Source organism: Lonchura striata, chromosome 4 (genome assembly GCF_046129695.1).
Source record: "Lonchura striata isolate bLonStr1 chromosome 4, bLonStr1.mat, whole genome shotgun sequence".
Classification (NCBI taxonomy): domain Eukaryota; kingdom Metazoa; phylum Chordata; class Aves; order Passeriformes; family Estrildidae; genus Lonchura; species Lonchura striata.
Genome location: NC_134606.1, coordinates 16810605 through 16831317, shown reverse-complemented (window position 1 = coordinate 16831317; position 20713 = coordinate 16810605). Strand labels below are relative to the sequence as shown.

At 35.7% G+C, this 20713-nt stretch overlaps 1 protein-coding gene across 4 annotated transcripts in view; it reads right to left on the bottom strand.

Moving 5' to 3' along the window:
* The window catches only part of SLIT2 (slit guidance ligand 2), a 260586-nt gene that overhangs the window by 82215 nt on the left and 157658 nt on the right, over positions 1-20713 (bottom strand). For all 4 annotated transcript variants that reach the window (XM_077782787.1, XM_077782788.1, XM_077782789.1 and 1 more), the window contains exons 6-9: positions 18595-18666; positions 14666-14737; positions 11809-11972; positions 9290-9428 (exon numbers count right to left, since the gene is read on the bottom strand). In XM_077782787.1, coding sequence (XP_077638913.1) covers positions 9290-9428; positions 11809-11972; positions 14666-14737; positions 18595-18666 — 447 coding nt within the window. The remainder of the gene's footprint in view (positions 1-9289; positions 9429-11808; positions 11973-14665; positions 14738-18594; positions 18667-20713) is intronic.

The window sequence follows — 20713 nt, the reverse complement described above, 5'->3', positions numbered from 1 at the left end:
CAGGACAACTATATAATGTTGCTCAAAAGTTTGGAGTGTTAGAATAAAAGATGAGAAAATATTAGCCAGACCACATGAATTTATTAAGGGGCATTTAGTTACTTATGTGTCACTCAACACACTTTATTTTAATCCAGCACCTTCTGAAAATTCAAAACCTGACAATTTTCTGGCTTTCTACTATCAAAGTATGCAACACTGTTCAAAAGCAAATGAATGCTATAGCAATTACTTTAATTTTTCATCCATAAGTAGACATCATCTTTTCACTTGACACATGCAGGTGAAGAGCCATGTGTGAAGAATCTACGATTAACAATATCTTTGTTGTGTGGCACAGCTGTCATAATTTTGTTACGAGAGCAATTAAGAAAAGATCATGATAGAACAGAAAAGTTGCAAAAAGAGCCATAAAAATAATTAAATTATTTTGAAATATTTTATAGTTGAGACCAGAGAGATTTGTCTATTTCAAGTAACATCAGAAAGGTACATATATATATTTTTTCTCAAGAACAGAGGACATAGTTATAGAGAACTCTAGCAAACTACTAAAAAGCAATATTGTAAAGACTAGTGACTACATAAAGATATGCATATATAGAAACAACTTGGAAAAACCCTTCCTTCTGGATGTGTAACATTCTGGCTGATGGCTTAACTGTTTAAGAGGTAAATCACATGTATGAACTGGCATTCCAAGTCCTAAGAAGATGAATGTTTTTATTTAAACTAAAAAGCAGACACAAACCTAACTCAGAAAACCAATAATGAGTTTAATGCCTTGTAACTTATTGCATCCTCTCCACAGCATTCCTCATTCTTTTCAAGCTATGAAGATACAGGGTCCTGCTACACAGACAGCCAAATTATGCTTTGAGCTGTTTAAATAGAGAAAGCTGCCTTATGACTGATGTTTCAGAGCTTCCCTGTTATGAGTTTCTTTAAAATGTCTTCAATAAATGCACATAAACCATCTCCAGGTGACTTTCCTCTGTAGAAGGTCATCCTTACATCTTTGCATCTTGCTGTAAGAGTCTCTCTGTTCAATTGCTACTTATTTATGGCTGTACCTTGGACTTTTATCTAAGGATTAATATTAAAAGACAAAAGAAATGGTGAAACTGTACACATGCCAAGCGTCACTGGGAAAGATACAGACACAGAGGTCCCAGTACTCAAATAAAACTCCTCATGTATGTAAAGCACTTCCCCAGTGTCTGCAGTGTGATCAGATCACTTTATCTTGGTTAAGTCCATCTGTCAAAATCAGTTCTGCCAGATTTCATTTCCTTTTCCCTCCTTTCCTCTTCTTTTTCTTTTTTCTCTCCTTTCACTTCCTTTTTTCTTCCATCTCCTTTAATATAATCTGAGTGTTACTGTGAGAAGCAATCTCAGGAGCTTTTAATCCTGCTTAATTTCAAACACAGCTCACAAAAGTGTAGTTGAGTGCTTGGCATAACACACAATCATTAATCAACACTTATGAAAACAAAGTATATAAGAAAGCATATAAGAAAGAATGAGATGGGAAGATAAAAACAGGAAGAAAAATAGCCAGAAATCATAATAGCAAGATAAGACAAGACTTAGGGAAAAAATTAGGAAACTCATGGAAAATGTAAATAAAGTTGTCATGAAACAACTGTACAGTTTCTACTTTTGGTATTCAAACACTATAAAGCTCCATTCACACGAAACAAAAACTTTATCCTGAAGGCCATAGTAATAAGAAGTCAGGGGCTTTTCAGTACATTGGATTGTGAAAGTGAATTGTTAAAACCCCTGACTTCTATATGTTTTTTTTTTTTTCATTTCAAATATTATGTGGTTTAGGGTCTTTTCTGCCTGTTACAAAGACTAGAATTATCTATAAAACTGTTCCTTATTTAACAGTGCCATCCTCCAGACATCCCTCCCTCCAGCAAACCTCCCTTCTCCACAAAACGCCATGGTAGTGACTGCTACCCTTCTGAAAAAGAAAAATAATTTAATTAAGCCCTTTCTTTGACTAATGATTTTGTTAATATAAAAAAAGTGAAGGAATAATCAATCTTTTCTTAAATAGTCATCACTTGTACAAATTTATGGTCATTAGTACAGGTACTCCTTCCCCTGCTTCCCCTCTGCCACCCCTTAGAAACACTTATTGCAGAGCTATTTATTTTCACTTACACATAACACAGTGAGAAAAGTAGTTTTATTACCATTTTGACAGGTTCAAGCCATGGAAGAGAAAAGAAAATCAGAAGACTATAAGAGTAGCACTTTCATGAAGGTAGGTTTAACTCATTAATGGCTTTTCAGCCTTTTTTGAAATAAGAACCTGTCACAGCACTGTGGGATAAGGTACCAGTACAATTAATAGAATTGCTGCTGGGTTGATATTTGTAGGGCTTCTCACAGTCTGTTTGAACATGTGGCAAAAAATGAGTCTCTATTCAAAGGGAACCAGAATTATTTCTGCCAATCATTCTCAAAGAATTTTGAGAAGGTGAATCCTTCTGAAATTAAACCAAGCCAAAAGAGATTATCTTTGATGAAAAACTAAAATGTGGAAGGAATGCCAGCACAGAGGCTGAAAATGCTATTGCCATTAGAAAGGCTATAATTTCTAGCACCAATTAAAGTAATAGTTTTGAACCTTAATGACATTTAATTCCTTTAATACATGTGCTGCATGACAAAGGAGGAAAGCACTAGTTGTGTGAGGCCACTTAAATTGGTTATGTGTTACAGATTGAACATGCCCATGAAAGGGCATCTCCTAAAAACTTCTGTAAAAGAAGGGAGGTTCTAACAAAAAATCTAAACCAACTCAAATTATGATGTTTGAGATCAATTAAAGAATAATGTATCATAAGTTGCTTAAGTTGATGAAAAAAAGGCTGAAGTAAGGCATACTGGATAACCAAAGTTGGAAAAGTATTCATATTATTTATGGGCATTGAATTTTGCCTCACAATGTTACAATAGAGACATTAAAGTAACAAGTCTATGGGAAATTAAGTTCCCAAAATGTTTCCTACAGGTTACTTACAGTATGAAATCTATTCATTTGAACCAGAGGCAAAGGTATTATCTGTGCACCCTTTTAATTTTTGGGCTTTCTGTAGAATTCACAGAAATTAATAGGTTCTCTAAAACTGGAGCAGTTTTGGTGCTCAATCAATTTTTTTTTTAAATACATATGTAATATGAACTATTTCTTTCTCAAAAATTATCACATTGATTGCATAAATCCTGAAAAGAAAAGTTTAGGTATTCTTAATTTTCTGTGAGCTCATTTAGATAATAAAGTGAGGAATCATTTTGGAGAAAGGGTGTAACCAATACAGATACAATTGTATTAAGTCAATACAGATTAAGAAGTACATTTACTGAGATGCTGAATAATTAATTTTGCTCCAAGCTTTATCAAACAGAAGGAAAAAATAGAGGACACCACAGGTTTTATTCTTCTTCCATTTTCCTGGCAGCTACTTGGAGATAAGCAGTCCTGCTTCTAAAGGCATCTTCCCAGGAGACACTTGGCAGACAGTGCACTGCCTGCTGACTGCCTCCGTGCAGCGGGAATTGCTGCTTCCAGCCAACTGACTCGTGTATCAATTGAGAAGTCAGACAGAGTATGACAAAATCAGCTCAGCAACATCCTGACAGTCACCAGCAAATCCAACTGGAATGAAATGGCATTTTGGCAACTGGCTCTGCCTCCTCCTGCTCCCACCATCACAGGATGCCTGCTCATTCCTCAACCACTTCATCTTCCAATGCTAACAATTCTTCTCAGTGGTTTAGGCAACCAAACTCAGAGACAGAGAGGCTCCAGTGCAGTGCAAGCACATACTCCCCTTGCCAGCTCTGCTGCAGAGGCAGTAGCCATCAGCCTGAGAAGACAGCTCCTAATATCTTAAAACAGCATTCCAAGACAGTAGAGCTATCAAGGCAATGTAAAGCCACATCACTACTAGACTAATCATAAAGCCTTTTCTTGTACTTTTCCATAGAGAGCTAACTCAGAGCTTCAACATGCAAAATTTTACTCAATGGAAACTGCTGATGTATAATACTTAAAAAAATCAATATTCCATTTAAAGGGTTCTTTTTTTAACACATTATTTAAATAAAAGTTAATTTATCAAACCCCTATGGGGAAAAAAAAAAGCATACAATTGTCAACATTGAATATACACTTAAAACCTGTGATTTCATTAGATTTATCAAAAGGACAGAGAATAACAACATTATTAGTATTGCTTGGTTTTACACAACATTGTCCCAAACAGACTGACAATGTAATGAATTCAAAGTATTCTTGTGCAGAAACAGATCAGGCATTTTTTCAAAGTTAAGAAATCAGTGTTTTATAGAGTACTCAGGTGTTGATTGAGGTCAAGGTTTCCAGAGAGAGAAAGAACAGCAGAAATGGACAGGGAACTTGGCAAAATATCACAAAACCATGAGCTTGTTTTGAAGACAAACTTCAAAGGAACCTCAAAAAAGAAGAAAAAAGAATTATAGATATTTTAAAAGTAAATATGGATTACATTCTTATTAAAAATAATCTACTCTCCATATAAATACAAGAGGCAGAAACGGGTGGAAAAACAAAATCTCACAAAAATAATTTGTCAGATTTTAAACACCTCTATAAAGGAGAGTTGACAAAAAAGTTTAATGTCAGCTTCACAGGAAAACATTATTTATATGAGATACATTAAAAAAAGACAAGAGAATGATAAAATGTAAGCAACAGAGCTGTTTGTGTACCATGAAGCTGGCTGAAGCACAATATGACAGGCTGGTGGTACTCAGCACTGGATTCCTCAAATGAAGCTCATAAACAAGGGACAGAGGGCAGAGAAACATATTCAGAATAAGGGAATTTGAAAGTACTGTGGATTTTTCTAATGCCTCTATCAATAAAGTAGGAAATATTAATATGAAAATGCAGAAAAAGACTGGCAAAAAATGAAAAGTACTGAAAAGACTGGACAATATTTGGTGCAGGCAAATTAGAAATATAAAGCTAATTTTCTTGCAGTGTGCAAAGGAATCTGGTGGTATTATAAAGATGAGTGAATAAATAATGATTTGGCTGTTAAAGCCTGTACATCCTTCAGAAAACAACAGGGAGCCAGCAGATTTCTCTCTCTCCCTCTCGCTAGAACTGGGGAGCTCCTGCCAAAGCGTGTGCTTACACGGTGACTGAGGCGTGCCATGGCAAACACCGAGCTCACTGCAGCTCTGCCTCTGCCCTGCAGCCCCTGAGCCCCCCACGCTGCCCTCACAACACAGGCTCCTCTCTTCAAGCTCGGCATACTGACAACATTATCGCCTAGGAAATAAGTAAAAAACCAGATTATTTTGTGGGATACAATCATTCTTTTCAATCTAATCTCAAGGGGTTGCTATAAGCAACAGTTGCAGAGGACTTCTTAAAAAAAAAAGGAAGCTTTAAAACACTTATTGTATGATAACAATGCTGGAATGTCACAATCTTCCTGCAAGTTAAATTTAGTTAAAAGCAGAGAGGACTGAAGTTTTTCATAGAGCAGCTTTACAATGAAAACGTGACATACAATCTGATTCAATGTTAAAAATGTCTGTGGATGTGATAATAGGATTACATTTACCAACTTCTTATTCCTGACAAAATAGTAACAGCTAAAAAAAAACGCCTAGGGGTCTGCAGGGCTAGTTCAAGTTAAAACATGGTGCAACATGTACAGGCAATTAAATAACCCAAGAGATTATTAGGTTGCAAAAGGCAAATGAAAGAAAACTCAAATTCTGTTAATAAGAACCTGATGATTCACTGTCATCTGAAATATTGTATTCAACTCTGGTTGTTGAAGATAAAAAAAAAAAGTTACAAAACAAGTAATTCAGAGGAACAAAAGGAGATTAATTAAGACATGGAAGGTTTTGACATCCAAAAAGATTGAATGGAGTTGAAACAATAGTTCAGAGAAGAGACGAATGAAGATGGCATGCAAAATAGAAGGTGACAGGGCAAATTATGTATGTGACTACATTTTCCTTCCCTCTACAAAGACAAAGAAATATTATGAAACTTTAAAAAATGTATTTTAAACTGGAAGAGTTTGAACACAACTCCCTCCCCCAGATTTATTATCTTAACATGAACGGTTAAACATAGTTGTTTTAAAGCAGATTGGACACTTAAGAGAAAACCCTTCTTTTCCCCAAAAGATTTTCAAATTTTCTAGTTTCAGAGCAACCACAACACATATTGGGAGCAAAGAAAATATTTGTTCTACTGATGTTTTATTTTTGCAGTTGTATATTTCTGTTTCCAAAATATTCTTTAGGGACTACTGATGAGGGCCACTGGCCAGGGTGGAGTGCTGGTTCGATCCAGTGTCAAACTTCCCTCACCTCTTTATTGGTAAAACCTTTTTTGCTTCATAAACCACTCATTTTCCAACCTCTTCTCTCTCTCTCATAGTCTTTTATCCTATAAAGCTAAATACATCTCCCATCCATGAGACTCATAAGACAGCTACCACTATTTGTTGTCTTCACACTAAACCAGTAAGTATATCATAAAGCTTTCTCCATATAACCAGCAAAATGTATTGTGAAAACTTTAACTCCTCTTCAACATACTGATAAGAAAGCAGAAACGATCCTGTGATGCTCAGCAAATACATGATGCTTTAATTCTTCTACTCAGTTTATCCCTCAGTTTCAGAGCCCTTCCTTCCCTCCTTCCTTCCTTCGATTTCTTTCCCTACCTTCCATTCAACAGGAAAGTGTTACTCTCTCTATGGTAAGGTCAGTCTACCCCAATGGTTCAAATCATACCTCATATTGTATTCTCCTGACTTACTCAAAATCTATCACTGAAGTTCAGTTCTGTCACCATACCAACATTCACTGGTGTGCATTTGTTTAACACAAAATGATTACTAAAATTTGATTTTCTAATGTTCAAGCTCTTCTTACATCTCCTGAGCAAAATATTGTGATCTGCATTTTATTTAGCCAGAGCCTATGAACTAGACACAATACAGACAGATAACAGTGTACACTGTATCAGTATGAACTATATACACTGTACCTATGTATATGAGCACACATATATCTTGATATTCTAATGGATTATGGATCTCAGAATGAGAAAAAAACCTCACTCTGAAACCAAATGATGTCTACCCTGCCAGGAAACACCAGTTTGCAATCTGTTAAATGCTTAGCCTAATACTAATAGGTGTTGTTACACATTTACTTTTACTCTCCAGGACAATAAAATGCTGAAGAACACAGCATTCTATGCTTATAAGCCAAGAGCATTTCTTACATATCTAAGCAAAGTATAGTTGAAAAAAAAGTCAGTCTTCAGTGTCTGTAGTCCAGTGGTTAGCACCAGAAATATAGTGAGGAATATTTGACACATACTCCCTACTTCTTTCTTGCAAAATTTTTCCACCCGCACATTTTACTTTTATGCAAGTAAAAATGTTGGTATATTAAATAAACAAAACAGTTCTGTGCAGCCTTCCTGGTCACTGTGAATGGATTTTATGAAAGAGTAACTTTATTTGCAAGCAGAGGGGTTTTTCTGAGAGTGGTGAAAGGTAGAAGTGTTTGTATTACACAACTGAATGACTGCATTGGATCACATAGGGTCAGCCAGGTCAGTATTAAGAACAGTAATAATGAACTGACAGATGTGATTATTATCCACATCCTAAGAAGAAACCACAGAAGTTCCAACCCTGTAATGTTCAAAACCACAGGTCAGGTATCAACAAGCCAATTAAAATTTCATTGTGAAGCCCTAGTTTTCAACATTAAAGATCATCTTGTATCATCAAAATACTCAAAAGCTTTATATTCTGAATGTTTTCTCCAACTCATTTACTTCTAGTCAGACCTCACTTACCAGGTTGTCATCACAGCTACTTTCCCACTATTTCCCTGAAGGGAACTCCCAGCTTCCCTTCCAAAACACTGCCCCTGCCAATCCCAGAAAACAAAGGTGTTCGTGTTGCTGTGCCCCTGCCCATCTTGTCAGCAAGCTCACGTTTTGCTTTTGCTGCACACCTGCCCAGATGACAATGCAGCAGTAACTTACCTACTGTGCCCACCCAACCTCTCAGCCACCTTGCTTTTGGAGACTGTGGCCCCTCAGCACCTTTGCTGTGACTCTGCTCTACAGTGAGGACATGACAGCACTTTTTGTGTATGACATATCATGGGACACTAACGATGCTCATGCTCTTCCGTATAAAAGTACAAGGTATTAACACAATGACAACATTTTAGTCTTGCCTTCTCAGACTACTCTCTGAGGAGCAGAACACTTATTATTGGTGGTGTGGATTGCAGATCGTTCATACAAAGATATGCCTCTCTAGTAGGAAGTCTGATGAATAAACAGACTGAAGGTGAGTGGCACAGTTTAACTCCAGATGGCAACTAAGCCTCACAAAACTGCTCACTCACCTCTGCCACAACAGGATGGGGGAGAGAATCAGAAGGTTAAAACTGCAAAAACTCATGGGCTAAGACAGTGTAACAAGTAAAACAAAAGCTGCATGTGAAAAATGCAAAGCAAAGAACTGAATTAATTCACCACTTCCCAAGGGCAGGCAGGTGTTCAGCCATCTCCAGGAGAGCAGGGCTCTGTCACATGTAACAGTGACTTGGGAAGACAAACACCATCACTCCGAACCCCTCACCCTTCTTGTTCTTCCCCAAGTTTACATGCTGAGATGATACCACAAGGTATAGAATATACCTTAGGTCATCTGGGGCCAGCTGGGTCCCCTCCCAACTCATCATGCTTTCTAGCCTCTCTGGTGGAGTTGCATAAGGAGCAGAAAAGGCCTCGGTTCTGTGTAAGCACCACTCAACAGTACTGAAAATATCTGTTTCATCAACACTATTAGCCTCATACCAGCTACTATGAAGAAAACTGATCGTATCTCAGCCAAAATCAGAACAGAAAGCACCTCTCAAGGCAACAGGCTTTAAAGTCTGCAATGAAAAGCCATTGACTTGTAGAAGAACAAGGATTCCCAAACTCTTTTTAACCAATTCAGAATGCAGTTTACCCATGAAAGATGAGTAGCACATACAAAAATAACTCATAAGATAGCATAAAGGTCTTAAATGTCATACAACTACCTATTTGTTTTTATACCTGAGGTTGAGTATATACCAAAATTCCTACCCCATACCATGCATAAATATATACAAATAACATAGGGAAAAAATATTTTCTGGAAGCTAATGGAAAAGAAGAGAGATTACACACATTTCAGTGATGGTTTCTGGCAGGTTTGTTGGGATCTCAGTAAGGCCTTTGCCACGACAGTCCACAATGTTGTTGCTACAGGTGCATGCAGTAGGGCAGTGCAAGACACTGCAGGATGGAGCCATAAAGGACTGGTGACCTGTAAAGGAAAGCACAACATTTTACACTTACTTGAAAAATTTAAGGCAGAATTTCTAAAATAAATATTGTAGCCTATCAATACTTTCAAACTGTATTTATTTGAACACACATTTCATACTAACATGTTGATATGACCCAGAGAGGTGAAAGACAAATGCTTAACTATTGTGACAGCACTACATAATTTTCCAACTTCTTTAGCAACAACTATTGAAAATCATTTTGTTTAAGAAGATTGTGATCCATTATTCAGATATATTTTATTTATTGTATGCTATTGAAAACTAATTACTTATTTATTTAGTTTTCAGAATGTTGTATAGTATTAAAAAATGCATGTCAAGAGAGAGGAATAAACTTTGCTATGAGCAATGAATTTGACCTGACAGTTTCGTTCTGTTCCGGAAATATTTATTTGAATATGGTACTTGAGATAAGTATTGCTTGTAGACAATTTTGGAGTTTTCATTCATTTAATGACATTTTCATTCAGTCACACAAAGATACATAGAAGTTTTGACTTCACATCTCTCACTCTGTTTTAGCTCAACAGATTTCTTCCTCCCACAATCTGCCATTCTTACTAACTCAGGTGGCCAGTCTACATGAGTTCTCCCCTGATTTCTTATGTTAAAATCAAAAATTTTAATTAAAAAAAAATTAAACTTAAACTTATCCTTTTAAACTTAGTAATTTCACAGTTAGGTATGCTTTAAAAATTAAAAACCTTATTATATTTCCCTGCAAATAGATAGACTGCACATTTTATAATACATTCATGCACTCTTTCTTCTATCAATTAAATGACACAGAACAGTTGTTTCATAATGATACAGAATGACATAAAGGGATGAGAAAGGTACGACACCCTTTTCTTTCTTTTTTTCATTAAGTTATAAAAAGCTATAGACTGTTTAAATATTTTCAAGGGAAAAAAAAGAAACAACTTCTTGACTATGAAACCACAATTTAACATAAGATCTCTCTCAGAATAATGTCACATATTAATATAGGAAGGGTACAATGATAATGTAAATTGTAGCCAGTGCTATTCCCACTTAAAACTTCATACAACAACTGTCCAAGATCTAAATTGCTGAAAAGATATTTAGGCCAGGTTGGATGTGGCTTCGAGCAATTTAGTCTGGTGGAAGGTGTCCCTGCCCATGGCAGAGGAATTGGAAGATGATCTTTAAAGTCACTTCCAAGCCAAGCATTCTCTGCTTCTCTGAGACAGAATTTTACAATATAATAATTTGACTTCACTTTTTTGTTTGTGTTATGAAAGTACAAACAATAATAAAATCTAATAATACATTATTCTTTTCATACTACCAAGAAGGAAATGATTAACCTATCTTTATTGAGCAAAAATACAGTGATTCAGAGAGAAAACATGGTTATTCCCCTTGCTAATAGTCAGCATTATAATGTTCAAGTTATAAAACTGTTTTTGACATCCAGGCTCTGCAGCCATAACATTTACATGTAAGATATATGAAATTATCTTATTAGGAGCCCTTTTAAATGCACATAAAGGCAGAATTAGTGACAAGAATACAGTTAGCATTTGCCATGTGAAGATGGCAGTGCCTTACACTTCGATGTCAGAGGCTACTTAATAAGGACAGAATATTGTGCCTTCCATAAAACTCTTTTAGAAACATAGATCTGAGAAAATTTTGGCATACTTGGCAATAGGCTTCTGGGGTTTGCAGAAAATCAGCCAGCAGGAGAAACCCTGCTGAACCACTGAAAGGACAGCAATATTGCAGCTGGTTTTTAATGCTCTTGGCAAAACTTGAAACTAGACAAAATTTACAGAAAATTTTCAATCTGAGTGTAAAAATATTTAAATAAGAAAGATAAACTTGCCTTCTTCCTCATCTAGAAGATAGAAATAAAGGAAAAAAAATTGAATAGAGAAAATGTGATTAGTAATGAACTGTTAGTCATTTCATTATTTCATATTAAAAAATAACCTTCTGCATTAAAGCATAACAATAAAATTCAGAAAGTTACTTAGGGACACAGAGTAATACTTAAAAGTCAGAAAGTAACAACAAGTATACACCTGTAAAGTTAAAAAAAAAAAAAATCCTTAATACTAACAGGTTTATGCTCTCAATCACTACACCTTTTATTTAATTTCTGGTGTCTCTCTCCCACAATCATACTTTTAGAAGGCTATAAAATCTATGTGAACACAAAAATCACACAGAATTTGCAAGGACACGAGCACCCCCACAAACATCAATAAAAAACCGACTAGGTTTCTCTTAATAAGCTGGGATAATGCAAAAGCCAACACGCAGCGCTGGCAGTCAGCCCTGGGGTGTCAGCAGGTGTGGCTCAGGGCAGGACCGCGCTTCTCTTACCGCTGCAGACAAACTCGCGCTTCTGGACCTCGGCCACGTTGTGCCCGCGGAGGTGCGACGGGCCCATGCACTGCGTGTAGAGCCCCACGCGCGGCCGCTGCCGCAGCCAGTCCGACAGCCAGGCCAGGTGGCAGTCGCAGTACAGGTTGTTGGAGTGAAGGCGGCTGCACGGAACCAAACACGGCGACACCCGCCAGTCAGCAAGAACCAACAGCAAAGCGGCCAGTTTGCCCAGCCCTCCCTTCAGCAAGGAGCTGTCCCCATTTATTAATAAGATTGTTAATGAGGAACTTTTTACGTCTTTCACCGAAAGGCTGGGAGTTACAAGCTAATAAATAAAACCATACAATTACAATTTACTTTTTATTTGCGGTCTAATTAACTGGAAGAATAAAGAAGCCTTCCTAATAATTTAACTTTTCTGTAGTTTTCTGTTCCTTGTCTAAAAGAAAGAATTAAATATACGAAAGCTTGAAAGATGACATATAACTTTTTAGTCCACATGCCCATAAATACTGAGTAAGACAAAAATATCTCAAGAAAATTGCCCTAGAGTGGTAATACTATAATGTCATAAAAAAAAAGTTAATAAAAGATTTTGTTTCCAATTAGATATATCTGTAAGTCTGGCCATTATTAGTCTCTATAGAAACAGCCTGAAAGATCCCTTTAGCAGGTCACACTCATTTTCTTCTGAACAAGATAGAGTAATAACTCAATATAAAGTACCTTCTTTCATATCTCTTTTCTGATTTCCTCTCTAGTTGTTTAATAGCAGAAAATGGGATTAGCTGCTTTTGGCTGCTAGGGATCTACACTTTAAGCAATCCCTGAAATTAATTAAAGACCAAATGGAAGCAAGTGATGGAATTAAGAAAGTTGTCTCTTTGTTGGTGTGGTCTGACACAAGACCATGGCTCCTTGCCAAGTGGCAAAAAGCACTTTGCCATTGATAAAATATCAGACAAATGCATGCACTAAATTAGGTAAATTACTCTTCTCTGGCTCTTATATTTTCTTAAACTATCGAAAAGGATGTCCACAGCTATAAATCAAATCATTACTCAGAGTCATCCATAAAAGGGACATGCCATTTTGGTCCTTTTTAGCTGAGGTGCTTAATCCTGACTAAATAACTGGAAAGGAAGTGCAGGAAATTCAGAATGCAGACAAAGAGTCTAAGTAATCCATTAGAAAATAAATCTGCAAAGCAACATGAAATGTGCAACCAACATAAACTAAAATATTAACCAACACCTTTTCACCCCATAAATGGCTAGAAATTAAAGACAATATATTTTCCTGTACTAATTCTTGGTTGGGTGCTTTGCAAATACAACTCACAACTCATCCACCACAGTCTGTGGCCAGCTGTAGGCATGAAGACCATCCCAAATCAGAAGTAATACCACTGAAATCAATATAGTTATACAAGCATATTCTGACTCCAAATGAGATGTCACAGATATAATCCAGGATTCTGTGTGTCCAGTTAATTTCATTTCTAAAATATATTTTCAGAAAATGAAATATCCTAACCAAAGAAAATGCAAATATTGCTAATTTGATTAACTGTACTTTATGGTTCAAAACAGAAAGTGCATTTGAAAGTTCAAGAAAGGTAGAGACTTGGGCCTGGAAGAACAGAATGAAATTCTATTATCAAACTCTACCTGAGGTCACCAAAAGTTCATGGTCAGCACTATTTAAGTACTCTTGTATTTGTCCAAGCAAGAATAGTTGCAATTCTGTTATGAAATCAACAGAACTACTCACCTGTGTGAAGTTCTTCAGTTACAAGCCATATGTTAACCTGGGTGAATAGTCCTACTGATTTCAGAACAGTTGTGCAACCCAACATGGGTAAAAGAAACAAGACAGATTTTTTTGTAAAAGTAATTCTTTAACACTAACAGCTACTCTTGAGCTCTGTTTGAAACATTCCATTCATTCTTAATTCTCACTTCACTGGAACATTTGTTCAAAAGTGAAGTCTCTGGACTAAACCTAGTTTTGCCAGTCCACACAATCTAGATTTATCTGTAGTCAGTATAAAAATACCAAAACATAATTCCAGCCTGTATGACTTGCATACACAGATGGTCTTTTCACTGTGCTTCGTTTTAGAAGTGTTCCTCTGACAAAGTCATAACCTCTAAAAATGGGGACCTTATTGTAAATGCTGACACAACTTTAATTATAATAGCACTACCGGATGATGCTATAATTTTATGTTACAAAGAATGTTGGCAAGCCAGTTTAGTTTAATTAGGTCTGCTAGCAGTACAGTAATAAAAGAATAAAGATTTCCCATTTATCACATCTGACAGTCAATCAAAGAATCTCCAGTGTTCCAAAATGAAATGTGACCCATTCAAAAGCTCAAAGTAAAACAAATCTTTGACTTTCAAAAAACATCAATTTACTTCTTTATATAGCTGTAACATGTAAGATGAATTCCCCTGCCCTCACATTTTTCTGGTAAAAAGGTGAAGCTTTTCTGTCACTGAATGCAGCACTGTGGAAATCCCATTTGGGAAGAAGCCATAAAACCGATTTAAATACTTATTCATTTCATATCCTAAAAAAGTTGATGGAAAAGGAAACAACGTCTTCATTGTCTCCTGAACCCCCCGTGTAGCTTTGGAGTCACTTGTTAGGTTTACCTTTCAGAATGAGCCTCCACAGACACACACACACAGACTTCACACTTGTCAAACTCATGAGACATCAAGATTTTTTATTTGAGCTTATGCTTGCTTTGCCTGTATATGTATTGATAGATCCCTGACAAAACTTAATAGGAGTAAAAATAAAAATGATAAAAATGGCAGCCAGTTTCAGTGGGACTACTCACAATGTTCTGAGTTTGGGCATATGGTTGAAACTTGCCACGGATAGTCGAGTGATGTTGTTATTGTTGAGAGTGCTGCAAAGCCAAGAAGAAGTATATTAACATCTTAAGAGTTTTGTCACATTAAAAAAAGGCAAGTTAATGAAAGTCATGGTGTACTGTTCTTAGGGATGTGTATCAGGAAAAAAACTCCCTGCTTTTAGTTATATTTTTCCTCCCTGTTGAATCCCCAACAAAATATCATGGTTTTACCATTATCAATCCAAAGTAAGAGTCACAGTAGCCTAGAATTCAGCCAAAAGGAACTTCCACCAATATTGGTAACATCTATGGCATTCAAGCCAAACTTGACATCTTGAGGTACAAAAGAGAGTCCTTGGAGAAAATGTCTCAGTTCTAGGATACTGATTTCGCTTTCTAGCTTCTAAGAGTCTGATTTTTGACAGATGATACAAGAGCTGAATGTTTTTTTTCCAAGAATATTAGAAAATATTAATTCTGGGCTGAGCTTGAGTTTTACAGGGAATGAGTTACTACAGATAATCCAGAGCTGCATGAACAATGGGGGAGTCAGTAATTGCAACACTAGCAAACTGGTAATTTATATTTTAGACAAGGTGTTGGGAAATTGAGATAGGAACTAGAAACAAATCTTAGCCAATTCTTGGCTACACAGGCCCATAATATTAATTATATTTAGTTTGTAAAGATTCAGAAACTTTATGAATTAAATTGCAGTTAAATATTGTCTTCAGGCTACAAATAAAATGCAAACTCCAAAAAGCATGACTCCAAAAAAAGAAAGCAAGCAATAGAATTTACAGATTTGACTTAGAGATTACTCATCTGAGCAGAATGGATAATGAGCTCTATGTATCTAGAACAGTAATAAATAATAACACTCACTGAAAGAAAGCTTTTCTCCCTTTTGAAAAGTATTTTCTTTTTCCCTTTATTGTAATTGTTCTTATTTTGAACAAATTTTTCAGTACTGTTTGATCTTGAAACACAGAAAGGTAAAATCATAGCACCCTGACCAAGATCAGGATATATATCTCCACATTAACCAAGCAATTAATTACCAGTGCAATGTGCAGCATTTTACCTTTGTGTGCTTACTCATTCCATGTGCTAAATCTTTCCTTTGCTGTGCATAAGAGATCTCCCCTGTGTGTTCTCAGGGATACATATACAGAGAGAAGAATATTAAAAAACAAACAAACAAACAAAAAACAACAAACCAAAATAACCCGAACAAGTAAAATAGAGGAACCGTGCCCCTTTTCAAAACATAACAAAGTAAAACAACAAAAAATGGCCAAGGTACTGGGTACATACAGAAAAGGTGTCTTAATGAAGAAATATCAGTAAATTGTGGCAGAGTTTTCTTACATGTCCACATGGTAAATGATGACTCCTATAGTTCTTCCTGCATAACTTCTTACAAGATTTTAAAATAATATATTTTCAATGAAGGAAAGGGAAATCAGCCAGTATTTCCATAGCTACTAGGAAAAGGTGAATCTAAAAATGTTTTAATTTCCAATTTCACCTGTTTGATGTTTGCCTTGCTATTTTTTAATATATTATGCTTTTTTTATATATTAATTTTTTCAGGGTAAAGAAAACTACATATAGGAATTGATGTAAGGGATACATATGGAATTAAATTATTGTTATAACTATTTCTCTGAAATGATAAAAATGCTTAATTTCATTGCAGAGAAGTTGGCTCAATACTTTTACCTAAATGTTATATACCATAGCAAAGACTGTGACGACTGGCTTTTTGTAGACACTTTCCATTTTTTTTTTAACATGTCAATATTTTTTTAACATGGCAACATTCCCAAATACAGCAGATTTCCCTTAAAAAAAAAAATACAAAGGAAAACTAATACAGAAATTGATGGGGAGGAATATTCAGGCTATTTTGTATCTTTAAGACTAACAGCCTCTAAAATTCTATAATTATTTAACCAAATATATAAGACTTGCTATATATAAGCATTTCATACTGCTACTAAACAGGATTACAATCTATTTAAAAGCTTTTCCTCAAATTTGAAGTTTGAAGTAATATCCACTTTCTCTGCTCAGTTAGAACAATTGACTCCAAATGAAAACAATATGCATAGTCTTATTTGCTACTCAGTGCATATACTGTGTCGTCTGATGTACACAGCTTTCATTTTTAAGCCACATTGTAAAGGAAGCTTAATTTGATACAAAACCTTCAGCAGTATTTGAAATTTCTATCTCAATTTCTTAAAATGCCAAAAATCTTAACATAATTTTTATCACATAACATACTTCAAGAGAGCAAACATTCAGCTGTGTATTTGAACAATTCTAATAGACTATGTATTCTCATTCACAAAAATTCTACCTAGTTTTCAGCAGACTATTATTTTAGAGGTTTCTTTCTTCTTTTTTCCACTCATTGAAATCAATGAAAAAATTGTACCCTGACCTCAACTGCAAGGGTGACCTTTCAAGAACACTAAAATTGCAAGCATTAAAAAATGCAGAAGACATTTTGTTTATTTATTTTTTAATAACCATTTAACCCTTGCACTTGTAAAAAAAGGCTCATATTAACAAAAAACAAAAACCAAACCATAGTAAGCAGATTAAGCCATCACTGGAAAAAATATTCTCTCAAATATAAGAGTTCCAAACATAAAAATCTCAGAGAACATCACATTTACTGATAGACAACTAATCATCAACTTAACAATTAGATGTAGTATTGAACCTACACTATATTTTACATGGCTTTATACCAGAGAGTTAACAATAGGCTTATTACTCTATGATTGCAAAGTAAAAAAATAGTATCAAATTTGGCTGCCAGTTTCATTCACCCATAAGTAAAACCAACTAGTGTTTAATAATAAAAAACTTTTACCACCAGCTACTTACATATTTTTTGGTTTCTTAGACATGCAGACACTATTGCTAGATTAGCTTCTGTTCTTCAAAACATTTTTAGAAATACCCAAAAACCCTGAACACAACAAAACAAATTTCCTCACCCTCTTTAAGCTGTGATTTATCAGGTGTGATTCAAATTAACACGGTAACTCACTGATACACAAATTCTTTCACTTCTCTTAATGAATAAAATCTAAATAAAATGTGTCATTTTGACTGACAGAGCAAATATTTCAGGAATGTGTCCTGTGCCTTAGATTCTTTGAGAACTAAGGCACTATGCTCATTATAGTAACTATTCTCAGATGATAATTCTGTTACCTTTAACCTCACTGATAGCCACTTGAAGAAAGTGAAAAAAAAGTATGCATAGATGTGTTGCAATAATAATCTTCTGTGACACAATAAAATATTTTTTCCTACACATATAAATGTATTTATGCACATAAAACATAAAGTGTTTTAAAAAGAAGCTATTGACATGGATATGCTAAGTATCTTAACATATAGCACTAATGTTTGCTAGAAAGTGCCTCTTGAAAAACATTCAGATTGTCAAATAGATATAGCATATTGTTCCTTACACTGAGTCTCAGTGATCAAAAGATCAAATTGATGTTGAGTATACAACAAAAGCAATTCTGAAAATGTGCAGTACATCAACAGTAATGGATAATGTACAAAATTAAGTGGGTTCATTAATACTGTTGCCCTCCCCCTTTTTAAAATGAAATATATTCTTTTCTTACAGTTTCTGTCAATGGCTTTATTATTATTATTATTATTATGTTTAATGGCCATCTTGGCGAGTAAAGGAGTATCTATGCCTCTCCATATCTTCTTACCATTTTATAGCCCATCAGAGTGGATTATTTTAAGACATCTTTTCACTAGAGCATCCTGACACCAGGCTGCAGCTCGCAGATAAGCTGCTACATTAGTACTCCCCAGATACTGAGCTCTCGCTACAAGTAAGAGATACAAGGAATACTTACAGCACTTCCAGGTCACGCAGAGCCCTAAATGCCCCATCTTCAATACAGCTGATCTGGTTGTAATCCAGTTGCCTGTTAAACAGATTAGGAAGGCATTTGTAAGGAGAGGCGTGCTGGCAGGGCGAGGTGCAAGGGCAGCCTCCCGAAGGGGTGGCAGAGGCCGGCCACGCGAAGGGAAAGGCTCTGGCCATCGCTGCCGCCGCTGGCCTGCATTCTGCACAGAAATCCCTTTTTGTTCTCAACTGTCTGCGCACAACAGCAGCGCTGAGAGAGCTCCAGTAAATAATAACTGCACCTTATATTAAATGCCAAAGGAATGCAATTTCATTACATCAAGAAAAGCTATCCATTAAAAGCTCTCAGCGTCATCTTGCTGAAACAATTTCATTAAGGTAAAGGACGGTAAATCACTTAATGTCACACGCATCCCCTCGGTGACCTAACAGAATCCATTTATCAGAGCAGCCCAGCTGCATGTTAATTCCACCCGCCGCAGCAGGGACCAGGGACAGTTTTAGGGGTCTCCCCGTGTGTGTGCATGCCCGGAGCAGGTGGGAGGTGTTACCCCTGGGTATGCAGGGGATTTACAGTAATTACCTCCTGGAATAGGTCTACATGTGGAAATAACAGTGTCCGAGGCATTTACAGACCTGTTTACTAATCTCCTTTAGTTCTGCTTCAAATGAAAATACTGTAGCCTTCAGTATCTGGTTTTCTACAGACTTTGTGCTGTCTGCAATTATATGCAGATAGTATGTTGTAATGGAGCACTTGAATTCTAGACATAAAACTCAGCAATCCATCCCATACATTATTAATCCTTAAGTATGAAGTTATGAACAATTTTAATTCGTTTCTCTGAAGATGATTATTACCTTTTCAATTCAAAACATTGATATAGTACATATAGCTCAATTAAAAATGTCTACTTAAATTAACAACCATGCAGATATAAAATCACATTTTCTCTACTAATAAAAGCTTTCCGTATAAATTCTGAAACGTCTTATGAATTTCAGGGCATGACTTGCAAAGAAAAGGTGATAAAAAACCTCACTTTAAAAACTTCTCCAAGCTGGTAGCTTGTCAGTGTCAAATAATATATATGAGTAAATGTGTGTGAACAATACTAAGAAAATGAACAAAATACAAATGAACTCTGCCCTTCCTTCTTCAATTATATATTAGCTAGCAGGGCTAATGACACTTCTACTAAAGCATTTTCTGTGATTTTTCTGAATCTATGGTAACATTTTACTTCATTAATAAAACATCAGATCCACTGCTGAATGTAATGTACCAACTTCTATCAAGTTTTTCTAGTTTCATCTGAATTACTACTACAAGGGAATAAAATATTGTCATAATTGTAACAGTGCCTGTGTTTCTGTGTATTGAAAGCTAAATGCAAACTATCAGTTGCTGAATATGATCCTTAATCATTTTGGTGCAATGTTACAACACCAGTGCTGCAGTGTTGTAATACTTAGGTCTACTTTCTACGGCTTCTTCAATTTTTAGTAATGAATTTCATTTAATAATTAAGCTAATAGCCTTTTTATTTTAAAATGGTAAAATATATACACAGTATAACCTCTCAAACAATTTATCAAAGCTATTTAAATTACTCCAATGGCATGAAATGTTACCCTTGACACAATACAAAAGAGAACTTGTTTCCAGACAAATTGGAAAAATCTTTTAATGCCATCAAATTTGCCTAATGCAGTCTGCAGGTTAATCTGTAAAAGGGTGAGCTGTATGTTTGCCCATATCTTATTACCCTTAGCTGTCAATGTATAAATCAGTGCTGACACAGCTTCTTCTAAATCATCCATATTATACACAAAGGAAAATCTTTTAAAGCGGAGAAAGCACTTGAACAAATCTTGTCCTACACAAACTGAAAGGCAGATTTCTTCCACTAGACTGGCAACAGTTGTGATGATCCTGAAAACTTTTGGACTTCCTTTAATGAGTCACCATGATCACTGCCTTAGTGAAGGGTGAGTTGTTTCCATTTAAATCTTCTTACCAGAAAGATTACTCTGTTTGCACTGAGCTAATGAATTGGTTTCAGCATGAGGAAGGGAAGTTTGCAGATGGGAAAGGAAAAATA